The 14300-nt window shown below is 40.8% G+C and overlaps 2 protein-coding genes across 6 annotated transcripts in view; both read right to left on the reverse strand.

The window, feature by feature from the left end:
- LOC112080588 (death domain-containing protein CRADD) overlaps positions 1–1135 on the reverse strand; it is a 31864-nt gene extending 30729 nt beyond the window's left edge. For both annotated transcript variants that reach the window (XM_024146388.2, XM_024146387.2), the window contains exon 1: positions 501–1135. In XM_024146388.2, coding sequence (XP_024002156.1) covers positions 501–879 — 379 coding nt within the window. In that variant the 5' untranslated portion in view covers positions 880–1135. The remainder of the gene's footprint in view (positions 1–500) is intronic.
- Positions 1136–6341: 5206 nt separating this feature from the next.
- On the reverse strand, positions 6342–13570 carry socs2 (suppressor of cytokine signaling 2). Of its 4 annotated transcripts, none has more exons than XM_024146389.2 (4): positions 13397–13570; positions 13027–13086; positions 11579–11848; positions 6342–8696 (listed from the first exon to the last, which is right to left on the reverse strand). In XM_024146389.2, the coding sequence occupies exons 3-4, from the start codon at positions 11703–11705 to the stop codon at positions 8218–8220; spliced, it is 606 nt and encodes a 201-aa protein (XP_024002157.1). In that variant the 5' UTR covers positions 11706–11848; positions 13027–13086; positions 13397–13570; the 3' UTR covers positions 6342–8217. The 4 variants fall into 4 exon arrangements, with proteins under 4 accessions (XP_024002157.1, XP_024002158.1, XP_024002159.1 ...); XM_024146390.2 differs by having other exon boundaries at positions 13027–13100; XM_024146391.2 differs by lacking the exon at positions 13027–13086 and having other exon boundaries at positions 13397–13547.
- Positions 13571–14300: the final 730 nt, after the last annotated feature.

Here is a 14300-nt window from a genome sequence, read left to right on the forward strand (position 1 = left end):
CCTTCCTCCTATCTAATTATTGCTTTCATGATTGGTTATATTTTATTTTAACATTTCTGTTCTTTATATTATCAAGTTTATTTATTTTATACAAGAATAATCTAAAAGTGTATAGTAAAAAGTGCTTTACAAAAGATAATACATTATTAATATTGTTAAATTCTTTATAGTAATTATATTTCTATGGTTACTAGTGCTTGACTTGGGCAGAAGCTCACCAGAACGGAGTTCTGGAACCTCAAATGTTCTACTGCTGCAGTTCCTGCACGTCTTATAGAATATTAGCATAAAAGTATTGCAGAGTTCACCTAAACATAAACAGTACCTGCACTCAAAAATAAGTACCAGCACCCATCAGTCCAAGCCCAGCACTGGTTTGAACTATGTTGGTTGGTTCTAGCTACCTATTCTATTTCTATGGTATTTTGTCTGTACTAATAAATGGCCATTGAAAATCTAGCCTAACGTTAGTTTGACGTCAAACACCTGGCAAGTCTCACCTGTTGGACTTTGCCCAGGTACGTTGGGTTGCTCCAAGTTCTGGAGTAGCTCGTCTCTCACCCAAGGAAACTCTTCCTCCAGGGAATTCAGAAATGTACCAAACGCCCGCGGACCTCGGGTGGGAAGGATATCCAGCAGTCTCAACGTCTTCTTCTTGTTGCCTATTTGGGACTGAATCTCGTCCACCTGGCTCTCTGTTAAAATGTTCTCCTGGTACAGGAATTGAACTATGGTGTCATCAATTAAAATTTGATTGGACAGGTCCAGCCGGTGTTTCCTGAGTATTTCTTTGTGCCTCGGGTCCATAGTTGTCATGGAATAACTAGCTAGTCGTACATAATGTCTACAAACATATATTTCGTCAAATGAACCCACCATAGCCAATATTTATTGGCAAACATTACCTAGCTACATCAGCTAGCCAGCTAGATCGCCTACATGCGACGTTGGTTTGCTGCTAACGTTAACTGCAGCATATACGCAAAGATTTCTTGTTTTTGTTGTCACAACGTGAACAAAAACTAACCTTATTACATGATTAATTTCATGTCAACTGTCATTCCTCTTGTTTTACAATAACTTTCGGCACGCTCATCTGCTTAGTTCCTCTTCTTTGGGATTGGGTTGGCGGATCACACCCAACTTTTACGGCGCATACAGCGCCACTTATTGTTCTGGAGTGTGAGGACAGTCACAGCCTAACTACATAAAATTAGCTTCATTAGTCCTGTTCCTTTAAGAAAGTAACATAGAACCCTAGACACCACTTTCCTCCCCCCACTACACCACTCATACCCCAACCCCGTCCAGCCTCTCTAACCATTTCACACAATCTCTCCCTATCTACGTCATACAATTCACAAAATATCAACACATGCTCCACTGTTTGCTCCACTAAACACTCACACAGGCCTGTTCCATGTCACCCTATCATCCACAACGTGGCATTCAAACCTGTGTGCCCAGACGGTAGTCTACTCCACACATCATCCTCTCACCTAAATCCTCTCTCTCCACCTCTTCATTTACTGACCCATGCACAAGATAAAATTGCCTCCCATTACCCACTAGCATCCTGCTACATTTGCCAAAAATCAAGCCCTTTTGCCCGGATCAAGGATTTAACTTCCCTGCAGCCCAGCGGGACCTGAATATCTACCCCCGCTCTCCTCACAGCACTCTTAGCCACCACATCGACCATCTCATTTACCCACCACACCCACATTGGCGGTAACCCAGCAAAAGCTTACCACCACTCCCATCCTCTGCAATCCTATTAACAGCACCATCATCTCCACAAACAAGTCTCCCCTATCTGACCTGCCCGTCTTCACACCACTCAACACTGCAGCCGAATCAGAGCAGATCACCAGTCTGAGTGGTTTCACCTCCTCCACCCATCTCAAACCTAGAATCATGGCCATCAACTCGGCCGCATACACTGACACATAGTCAGTTAACCGCTTACATACTCCAACATTGAAACCTGGGATATACACCCCAGCCCCCACCCTACCACTGACTGGATCCTTTGAACCATCTGTATCTATCCTTATTAAAAACAAATAATACCGATTATCTATATATCTATATATCTAACTTGTAAGTCGCTCTGGATAAGAGCGTCTGCTAAATGACTTAAATGTAAATGTAAATGTATCTCTCCACACACCAAATAACATCCCCACCCCATTCTCTCCTGCCCTCAATCATATCCACATCTAAACTTGGTTTCGGAAACAGCCACGGAGGAACGTTCTCCAATGCAATTGCCGGCCCGTTTACTTCCTCATCAGGGGCACAGCTATGTAATGTCTGACTAAACTTGAGCCAAGTGGTCTTTCCTCTCTGATGGCTCTTCCCAAAAATATTCTGTCTGTGGCATAATTAACATGTCTCATGTTTGTCTTGCAAACAATGCATTTACTAAATGTCCATTTTTTTCCTTTACTTCTGAAAAACAACATTGCTACTGGATCTATTTGATAGGAAATAGATTTTACAAAAAAAACTACAATTATTTTTTGCTTTTATGGCTGCCTTTAAACAGGCAGCCCAATTCGAGTCTTTTGCCCAATTATGAGCAAATAATCAGAACTGGGCTGCCTGTGTAAATAAACAGCTTTAGACTGATTTCTGTGTCAACAATAAAACAAAACCGTTTTCATTCTTATTAAATTAAAAACACTGTAAGTTGTGCTTGAAAGGTATAAGGTGAGGGAGCCGAAGCCTTGAGTATAAATCCCTGATGGGATCCCATGTGACATCAGTTAATGAGTTAAACCCATGTTGACAGGCAGGCCTCTATGTCATCATTGTCATGTTAATCTGACCTGCCATTTTCAGTTACATCTGAAACCTCATGTCCCATCCGTGTGGCAATGTGCAGTGCCAGTGCAAAGCATTTTAACTCTCAGAACAGTGTCCAGTCTAAAACCTATATGGCTGCAGAGCCAAGCCAACATAATTACATAAGAATGCAAACAGAGACAAAGGAACATTTCTGCATCTCTGGTGCTTAACGGTGTTTATAATACTACAATAATAGAGATGAACTGCACAATTAATATAAAACGTTCAAATGTGTATAGCTGCACCCAGTTCTGCATTACTGAACCATGTCCAGATATAAGATCAGCTCTGAAACTCATGTCCCAACTGATCTGTTGAGGCTGTTACCAGGCTTCATATTTGCATGGTAGACTTGGATATGAATGACAAGAACAAGTATGCTGTATTTGCCTTTTAAATATCCCAGTAATAATAACGGATACCAGAACAGGTTGGACTGGTGATTGATAACAGAAAGCAACTGACAGGTTTACAGTGAGAAAAAAAAGCCCTAGTGACCCGGTGAGAGCTTTGTAGTCAACGACAGGCATCAGCTCTAGTAGGTCTACTTACTCTCCCTTCAGGGAGTGTCAGATAGCTTCCCTACAGCTCAGCAGGGGAAACCCTGGCCATAACCCATGGTCGATATGACAATTGACAACCTTCTTCCAAGTATTCTTCATATTCAACCAATCATCAACGGTCTTACCTTTTGAGTCCTGATTGACACAGTAGCTCTTCCGTTTCAGCCATTACAACAAGACTTTGTTGAAGTCTGCAGCTGTCTCGGATTATGAAAGCAGGAAGCAATGTGGAGGGAAATTGACCATTTCTGTAAAACAAACCTGTTATATAACCTGTTCCTCTGTCATGTAATGAAGCAAGTGTTATGCCTCTTAGTGATGTATTATAAAAGTAGTTGACAGTAGATGTGCTTTGCAGGTGACTTGAAGTATATAACATGAAGAGACAAAGCACACACATTATCAAGATGTAATTGGTTAGTAATCAGTTATGAATGCAACACATATTGACACATTCCAAAGCTGCCTCTCCAATAGCTCTACTTGGCCCTTACCAAGGTTTGTTCTTGGACCTGGTGGATTTCTCAGAAAAATGATTTATGCTACTGTCTGCACAGAAAATCAGTCCATATTGAGTGTTCAGGTAGTGTTACCAAACAGGCAGGTTTTCCAGCCTGCTAAATTTAAACCTTTCTCCCCGCTTACTGGGGATAATGGTGTTTGGACTGAGGAAGGTGATAACCTGCAGGTACAGCAGAACACATGCCTACACTACCGGCCTTTCCATCATGCGACCACTACAGAATGAACAGTCCCTATAGAAAGTGTAGGCATGGGCACGGGGATTTAAGTCTCATTCTGCACCACAAGCAGAATACGATCTAATACCCAGCCTGATCTCATCAAACCAGCGCTAGCTAGGACGGCCCAGAGCCAAGCAGGCTGCAGCCCCTGTGCCCCACACACAGTGTGTTCTTCAAGAGGGTAAGCCACTGTACTGTGAGCACGGATGTATCCAACATGCACTACATAAAGCTGAACAATGCTGCAGGTGGAATTTTAACATATAGCCTACTGAAGCGCTCAGTTCTTTGATTAATTGGAAATTGCGTCAATTCAGTCTGCTCCAATCTGCACCTTTGAACAGCATTTTGCATCTGCTGCTAAGGGGCATATTATTTCAGGACAACTCAACATTACAGAACATTCATTTACAGAAATATTTTCTGCAGAACAGACATGATTGATGATTCTCTGTCTTGCATCAAATTCTATCCGCTCCATTTCTATCTGCCCCAGCCAAGTCTAAACGGCGCATCCTGCTGTAGAAGCCGCAGGAATGCAACCAACTAACCCACAGAGACCAGCGTTGTGTGTGCCGGCTTGTTGCGAGCCAAGCCAGGTCTCAGTAGCAGGAATCGATTGTTTTAGTGGCCGGTGGGCAGGTTCTATTATGTTTAATTTCAAACAAAAACAATAGACTGGGGCCTCATCCCTATGCCCCCTCAAAGTCAACCCAACCTCTTGCCCCAGAGCCTACAGCTAAATTTAAACTAAAAATAACCTTCACACAGAGATAGGAAATCTTAAGTTTTATTTTTCTGGTTTCCTCACAGAGAAAACATTACACTTGTGTTTAAGCACCATATGAAAACAGTAAATGTCATGATCATGTATCAAGTAGAGGTCGACCGATTAATCGGAATGGCCGATTAATTAGGGCCCATTTCAAGTTTTCATAACAATCGGAAATCTGTGTTTTTGGACACCGATTTTTTTTTTTTTTTTTTTACACCTTTATTTAACTAGGGAAATTGTGTTACTTCTCTTGCAACAGTCAGAGTATATGCAGCAGTTTGGGCCGCCTGGCTCGTTGCGAACTGTGTGAAGACTATTTCTTCCTAACAAAGACAGCCAACTTCACCAAACGGGGGATGATTTAACAAAAGCCCATTTGCGAAAAAAGCACAATCGTTGCACGACTGTACCTAACCATAAACATCAATGCCTTTCTTAAAATCAATACACAGAAGTATATATTTTTAAACCTGCATATTAAGCTAAAAGTAATCCAGATTAGCAGGCAATATTAACCAGGTGAAATTGTGTCACTTCTCTTGCGTTCATTGCACGCAGAGTCAGGGTATATGCAACAGTTTGGGCCGCCTAGCTCGTTGCGAACTAATTTGTCAGAATTTTACGTAATTATGACATAACATTGAAGGTTGTACAATGTAACAGCAATATTTAGACTTAGTGATGCCACCCATTAGATAAAATACGGAACGGTTCCATATTTCACTGAAAGAATAAACGTTTTGTTTTCGAGATGATAGTTTCCGGATTCGACCATATTAATGACCAAAGGCTCATATTTCTGTGTGTTATGTTATAATTAAGTCTGATTGATATTTGATAGAGCAGTCTGACTGACAGATGGCAGGCAGCAGCAGGCTCGTACGCATGAATTCAAACAGCACTTTCGTGCGTTTTGCCAGCAGCTCTTCGCAATGCTTCAACTATTGAGCTGTTTTTGACTTCAGCCTAATCTCGGGAGTTGATAGGCTTGGTGTAACTGATGTGAAATGGTTAGCTAGTTAGCGGGGTGTGCGCTAATAGCGTTTCAAATAGGTGACGTCACGCGCTCTGAGACTTGGGAGTAGTTGTTCCCCTTGCTCTGCAAGGGCCGTGGCTTTTGTGGAGCGATGGGTAACGATGCTTCGAGGGTGGCTGTTGTCGATGTGTTCCTGGTTCGAGCGAGGAGCGGGACGGAAGCTATACTGTTACACTGGCAATACTAAAGTGCCTATAAGAACATCCAATAGTCAAAGGTATATGAAATACAAATGGTATAGAGAGAAATAGTCCTATAATTACAACCTAAAACTTCTTACCTGGGAATATTGAAGACTCATGTTAAAAGGAACCACCAGCTTTCATATGTTCTGAGCAAGGAACTTAAACTTTAGCCTTTTTAAAAAAAAATTATAAACATGGCACATATTGCACTTTTACTTTCTTCTCAAACTGTTTTTGCATTATTTAAACCAAATTGAACATGTTTCATTATTTATTTGAGGCTAAATTGATTTTATTGATGTATTATAATAAGTTAAGTGTTAATTCAGTATTGTTGTAATTGTCATTATTATAAATAAATAATAATCGGCATCTGCTTTTTTGGGGTCCTCCAATAAATCGGTATTGGCGTTGAAAAAAAATCATAATCTGTCAACCTCTAGTATCAAGAGTGATTTCTGGAATATTCTGCGAGAATTGTTCACACTGAACCCTTTATAAATTGAGAGAATGACTCAAACAATACACAGGAGCGCCATGACAGCCCTGCATCACATTCATTATTGCCTCCCAAATTGCAGAATAGAGGCTATGATAAAACATGCTTTCAGGATTTATTTGTAACTTTAATAGGAAACACAGTAGAACAATCAATAAATACTTCCAAAATTGTTGATTAAAATAAGATTCACGTTGATCCAATGAAAACCCCTGGGCGAACATCCAATATGCGCTTGGAAAGCTAATTCCTTTTAACACAGCCATAATAGCTAGACATTAGATACAGCCTGTGTCTAATAAAGGTCTAGTTCTGAGGTGTGAGCATTGACTTGCTCAAGGGCATTTTCTATTGAAAGAAAATGCAGTGATGAAGTAGATGTTTCACAGAACACTTGATGCCTAGTGGGAGCAACATCCAGGTTTGAGCACTTCCTGAAAGTAATTATTTTTAACCTCTTAGCAGGAGGCGGCAGAGTGAGACAGTGTGAGAGAAACCAACGTCAGATTTGAAGCCTGTAAATTGCTTGTGCTTTATCAAAACCAAAATCTGAACTGAGTGAGAAAAAAAATATATATAATTCTCAGTGTTGGGGAAGCTAGTCTGAAAATAGTTTACCAAGTACGTCGCACTGGAAGAAGCTACTCTTATAGCTTACTTAACTAAAGTGATTTTGAAAAATGTGTTCACTACATCCAAACTACTACGTGAAAAATCACCCTGGAGTCAAATATTCAGCCCTATTAAACACCAAAACGCTTTCAAGTGATAATTAAGTAGGTCTGATGCAAAAAAAGAAATTCTGGCCAATATTACACAAAAAAAGGGGTTGTGTGTAGTTCCAGTAGTTAGCTACACGAAAAAAAGTAATTAACCACTGAAACCACTGAAAATACTACCAAGATTTGAAACTACCTCCAAGCTACTGAAAAATGTAGTAGTTAGTTCCCCTACATGTAGTTTGACACCCCAGCCTTATGATTACAGTACAAAAAAAATAGAATATGAACAAACTAAAACATAATTCAGAATGAAAGTGGACACCGTGTCACATGCTCATGTCACAGACATGAGGCAGATTATGAAAAGTAACAAAGCTTTGAAACAAGGGAAAAAAAAAAAAAAAAAAAAAGTGTGCTAACTGCCACCCCTCCTGAGTCTAGTTCAGAAGGGTCTGAAACACTGTTACCTGAGCTGGTCTGCAGGCAGGGTATACCACCACTTGAACAAAAAATTGCAGCAGTTTCAAAGATTATGAACATGACCCGGGTCTGAAATCAACCCTTAGCTCCAACTTCTAAGCCCTTTTTGATGAACAACTGTAGCTCTAAATGAACTGGAAGGGTGTAGTAATATGGGAGAAATTCCACCTAGCTTCCTGAGGACTAGTTGACTGACTTGGCTCTAACCATATTGCACAACATCAATCCTTCCAGAAGTACGGGGGCCGTCAAGCCATGTCTAGTGGTTGGGGCTAAAGGTAGACTTCAGACTGGGTGATAGCCACTACATGGCAGGTGCAGTGCTCTCTATCCCACACCACATCTGGGATTTGTAGTCCTACTATACATTGTAGCTGTAGTCCGTCAGGTAGTTCTTTAGCCTGTTGGGTAAAGGCAGCTCCTGCACCTGCCTGGTGGCGTTGTTGATGGCGATCCGGGACAGGTGCTGTAGAGAGGGCGTGGCAGTGTACACAGGCTTRGTCAGWAGCAGCTGAACYGTCCCGTTGGGTGGGGCCAGGGACTGCGACGCCCCTGACAACGCACYTTTACTGGTAGTCCTGGACAGCTGCACRTAGTGYTCCACCAGGTGCACCACACTGTCAAACTGTTTGAGCTTGGGCTTGATCAGCACCACCGAGTCCAGTTTAAACTTCCCCTCCTTGTACTCGATGCGCAAGTTGGTTGGGCCGGCRGAGGTCATGGCAGAGATGGTGAACAGGTAGTCCCTCTGGGAGCTGTCTCGCAGCAGGAAGGTGCCCTCTGATGCATCCTGGAGAATCTCTTTGGCTTCGTTGGCAGTCAGGCTGCCCCAGTACCAGCCTGTTAGGAGAGAAACACACATGCATTAGCACAAGGAGACAGGACAAAACACTGGGCTACTCAAACAAAACAAGATCCCTTTTAATGATAACAGACGGTAATCCAAATCAAGATGTCATGCACGAACATGCGCAGTCAGAAACTATAATACTAAACCTGAAACGAAGCCTTTACCCTAAAAAAAAATAAAAAATCTCTATACTGTCCACAGAAATTTTAAAACAAATTCCACTGGGTTAACATGTTAAATTCCCAATTTCTGTAATGACTTTTGCAGTAAAATGTATGAGGGGAATCTCTGCAGTTTGTGTACACTGCATCAGCAACTGTCTGCTATCGCCACCCCCCCCCTTAACACAAAAACTCTTAAGTTTGGATTTGTGGAGGTTAGAAATTCTCCTGTACTTGAATGCCGAGCATCACGTTTGGAGGAAACCTGGCACCATCCCTATGGTGAAGCATGGTGGTGGCAGCATAATGCTGTGGGGATGTTTTTGAGCGGTAGAGACTGGGAGACTAGTCAGGATCGAGGCAAAGTATAGAGAGATCCTTGATGAAAACCTGTTCCAGAGCACTCAGGACCTCAGACTGGGGCTAAAGTTCATCTTCTAACAGGATAACAACCCTAAGCACACAGCCAAGACAACACGGGAGTGGCTTCAGGACAAGTCTGAGTGTCCTTGAGTGGCCCAGTCAGAGCCCGGATTTGAACTTGATCGAACATCTCTGGAGCGACTTGGAAATAGCTGTGCTGCGTTGCTCCCCATCCAACCTGACAGAGCTTGAGAGGATCTGCAGAGAAGAATGGGAAGAACTCACAAATACAGGTGTGCCAAGCTTGTAGTGTCATACCCAAGAAGAATCGTGGCTGTAATACCCTTTAACAAGGGTCTGAATACTTATGTAAATGTGATATTTCAACAACAAAAATGTTTAGCTGTTTTTGCTTTGTCATTATGTGGTAGTGTGTGGATTGTTACTTTCATCAATTTTAGAATAAGGCTGTAATGTAACATCTGGAAAAAGTCAAAGGGGTCTGTATACACAGTCAAAAGTTTGGACATCTCAGTCAAGGGTCTTTATTTTTACTATATTGTAGAATAATAGTGAAGACATGAAAAAACACATATGGAATCATGTAGTAACCAAAAAGTGTTAAACAAATCTAAATATATTTCAGATTCTTCAAAGTAGACACCTGGGTGGGCCTGGGAGGATATTGGCCCACCCACTTGGGGTCCGGCCCACCCATGGCTACGCCCCTGTCCATTAATGTGAAATCCATAGATTAGGGCCTAATGAATTTATTTCAATTGACTGACTTCCTTAAATGTAACTCAGTTATTTGAAATTGTTGCTTATATTTTTTGTTCAGTATACATATTATGTATAGAATTTATTGGACATAAAAGACAGTAAAAACAGGAACTCAGCACCAAGTGATTTATTCCCATGTATAGAGAAACATGATCATATGCAAAGTTTTTAATTATTATGTTTTAGTCAAATATCTGTTTGGGCTTCTTGAGGTCAATTTGCAGTCAACTAATATGCAACTATGTTTCTGGCCCCCGACCATCCATTCAAGAAAATGTTTTATAAAATCGACTCGCAGATGAATCGAGTTGATGATCCCCGCTTTAGTGTGTGTACTCTTTATACTTGAGATAACTTTAATGTTGAAAAGCGATAACACGCAACTATGCATTTCTTTATAACTGTGACTAAGGCAATAAAATAAATAAAGGGGAAGCTGTGCTATGTGCTTTGCTCAGAGAAAAAATAAATAAATTATACTTCATATTCATCACCAACATGTGAAAAGTGCACTTTATGTTTTAAGTTAAAAATAAGTGTTTCCAATGACATAAACCAATTAGCAAGCAATGCCTACTAATAATTGGGGATGTCATTGGAAATACTTATTTTCACATATGTTGATGTTGCTGGAGATGAATATGAAGTTACATTTTTTTTCTTCTCTTTAATGATAATACATTAAACATAATTTCTCTTTGAATAGCCCACACATGTCTGCCTAATAAATGCACACCTCCAATTTAAGAGCACAGCATTGGACCAGCTTTTTGTGCATCTCTTAAAAATAAGACTGATCCCCTCCACAGTATTGCCATAATGGCAATTCTATAAATCCATTAACAGCATTTGAAGTGAAACATACGTTTCATTAGTAAATTAACACAATTCTTGTGACTTAAGAAAAATGTACATCAATGCTGAACATATGAATGAAGGCAAATTGTATTAATTCATAGACATGTTCTGAAAATTCTCATTTGAATGCGTCTAATTGTAAAAAAAGAAAAGTCGTCTTCAACTCACAATAGCCTATAACAAAACTTAATATACATTCTGCGACTTGAAAACAGAGTGAAGTGTCTAACAGTACCTCGTGCACGAATTACTACGAATTTCAAGACACTAAACAAGTTACTGTTCAGGATAAATACGGGTGAAATGCATTCATTGTACGATGAAATACCAAGTGTGCTTTGTTTAGTTGTCATTTTCAACCATGCATAATGAGTACAAACAGTGCGTACTGCATGACCGCATGCATATCGTGCTAGATATGGGCACGAGCATGTAGATAAGGTTACTTTCAAACTAGTTTGCTTTACAATCACTCGTTTTCAGGACCATAGATACATGACTTTTGAGTTTTATTACAAAAAAATATTTTGAAAGTTAAGCTCTCGTTTATATGTAATTCATAAATGCTATTGACATTCTGTCATGCTCGTATGTATGGAACGGTACTAGTAAAACTGTAAAAGAACGCTGAAAATAGGAACATTAGTAATAATGTCGAAATGTGTGTAGATGTCATCTAAAACTATAAAATGAGGACATGCACTCACCTGTATTTTTAAGGTCTTTCATGGTCTGAGCGATGCGTGTCTCGTCGGAATCTACAACTCGTGACTCGGTATCCGTTCTTCTCTCGTTTTCGATGGTCTCCGTGGATTCGGGTGAGTGGCAGGTCATTGGGGAACCACCCGAAATTGCCCAGCCGTAGGCCAAAAGTCATCCGACAAATGCAAAAAATATTCCACAGAAGACAGGCAGTTTCCCCACAGTCGCAAAACCAGTTTCTTCTGCAAGTTTCTTCTTGAATTGTATGTATCGTCCTGTAAATTAATAAATACAACACACGTAAATTAATGCAGTTTAGTCACTGACATTCGTGCTAGATAACAGCTAACGTTACACTAACATATCCGTTAGGTGCTCGACTCCAGCCACCCGAGTCACGGACTGTTCGCTCTGCTACCGCACCGCAAGCGGTAACGATGCACCAACCGTACCCCGAAGAGCTTCTACCCCCAAGCCAAATAGCCATCCATCTGCATTGACCCACCTCTGCACTAACGCAACACAAACTATATACATATATATATATACATATATATACATACACCTCTCCTGTTGACTAGTAATTTTACCCCTAAGTAACCTACAAATCTACCTCAATTACTTCGTACAGCCTCCACATCAACTCGGTACTGGTACCCCTGTAACATGGAAATATAGCCGTGTGAGAACCCTATAAAAGGCGTGTAGTATTTGAATTTCTTGCTGATATGAAAGATGTTTCCAAATCGTACAGCATGTGACGCGTTTTAACGTTCAGAACGAGCGTCGGGGATCCAACTCCCTTGCCAGAAGATACTTCAGTAGGCGCTAAAGGTAGTTGATGTATATGAATGGGGTTACGTTTGCAAAAGCTTTTTATTTTATTTTTATAAACATGGCAAGTAAGGGAGCACGAAACAAGGTGGACACTGAAAAGCCTAATTGTCACTTGATAAATCTTCAATAAAACAATGTGCAATAGGCTCGATGTTTACCGTTCACTTAAATGCTCGAGGTATTACAATTGCTGCGTGGAGATGAAAGATTAGGAAACGTTTGTCGTATGCATTGAAATATAAATAAATAAAAACAGATTACGGAACGTTCTGCGAAATCGACTACTTCTCGGAAATTGCAATGGCAGTTAACTCACTATATGCAGGGCAGGGGATACTGAAAACAGATAAATCCCCATCGGTGTTTGCAGCGTGTCTATTGTAGCAATGTTTCATTGATTATTTTGTGTAGGCTACATTAAAGCTTCCATTGTGGTCGTGTAAATGTGCAATGTTTTTAAATAACCACTGTTCCAAAGCCAATAAAGCAAGTGCCATCGACTATTGCGTATGTTCACACCACATTTCTAACATTACAGTTTAGCTATCTAATGTTGACTAGCTAGTTTACAAAGTAAATATACTATGAAAAGATAGTTATATGAATGAAATCTCACCTATTTGCGAGTGGATCCAGCACCAAACGACTACCGATGATAATTCAAAACCACTTCTCCCTAAAGAAAGGGGACTAAGATGAATAAACAAAGCACAAAACCGCTCGTTAGCTATACACTTCCAGGGAACAGCTAGCTAGTTTAGCCATGTCGATCACATTGAAAGATGACAGATTACATAGTTAGGGATTTCCATGTCGTATTATTTATGTTCTGGCGGGCTAATCAATCAGTTGTCATTTTGGCGAGATGGCAAACTAACTCCGAATATTTTCCAACCCGTGGTGCGAAACAGGCAATGACAACGTCTCGCGACCGAGGCAAGTCGGCACGACTCGCTCACTGCTGGTAATGTTAAGATTTAAAATACCATGCAGAATGTCTTGTTTTTGGTACAGATCCCAATGAGTCTTTTCCGCGGCGTTGAATCCCTTTCCTTCGGTATGTGTTTTTAATAACCAAATCCCCATTAAACCCACAGCTACACACAAAATACCGATTTCCAAGAACTTTCCAGGAATCGCGTCACGTGGTGTAGAGCGCAACCATTTTTAAGGTAGTGCCAACTGCCAAGCCAGCTGCACCTCATGAATACAATTGCGTGCGTGCGTGTGTGTGTATGAGAGCGAATGAGAGCGAATGGAAGAAAGAGAGCGAGTGGGAGAGAGATACAAAATTCCAAGAAAATCCTTTCGAAGAAACGTGCATTTTCATAGAAATCATGAAGTGTCCAGTTCTAAACCCTAACCCGCCTGTTGCTATAGGCTACAATAAACACGCAAATCCCATTTAAATGGGATTGTGCCAGAATAATTAGTCTAACTCACTTTTTAATTAACCACCTTATTTGTTTGCCTTTGAATATACCGAGTCTTTGTTGGTGACTCACACGTGCTGTTATGCAGGTATAACATTGATTAATGATGGTCATTAAAGATGTAGGGTCCTAGTCAAAATGGGCGCGCTGTCCGCTGGGACTGCCGCCCCAGAGGAGAGAGCTGGATGGGGTGCTGATTTGACGGGGTGCTATTTGACAAATGTATGACCTTACTTAGCAGTTAGGCCTGGATCCTTGATAGACTTTGACAAACAGGCCTCCTGCTGGCTTCATCTGCAAGGGTCAAACATGCAATAGGCCTAGGGAAGCCACAGAGAGGTCATTGTGTCAAGGTCAAGCCTGAAAGGAGAATATAACTCACATAGACTGTTATAAAGGCCCTGAAGGGCATCACTATATATATGTGTGTCGAAAAGGTATTATGGTTCTGTGGACA

Source organism: Salvelinus sp. IW2-2015, unplaced genomic scaffold (assembly GCF_002910315.2).
Source record: "Salvelinus sp. IW2-2015 unplaced genomic scaffold, ASM291031v2 Un_scaffold16391, whole genome shotgun sequence".
In the NCBI taxonomy this organism is placed as follows: domain Eukaryota; kingdom Metazoa; phylum Chordata; class Actinopteri; order Salmoniformes; family Salmonidae; genus Salvelinus; species Salvelinus sp. IW2-2015.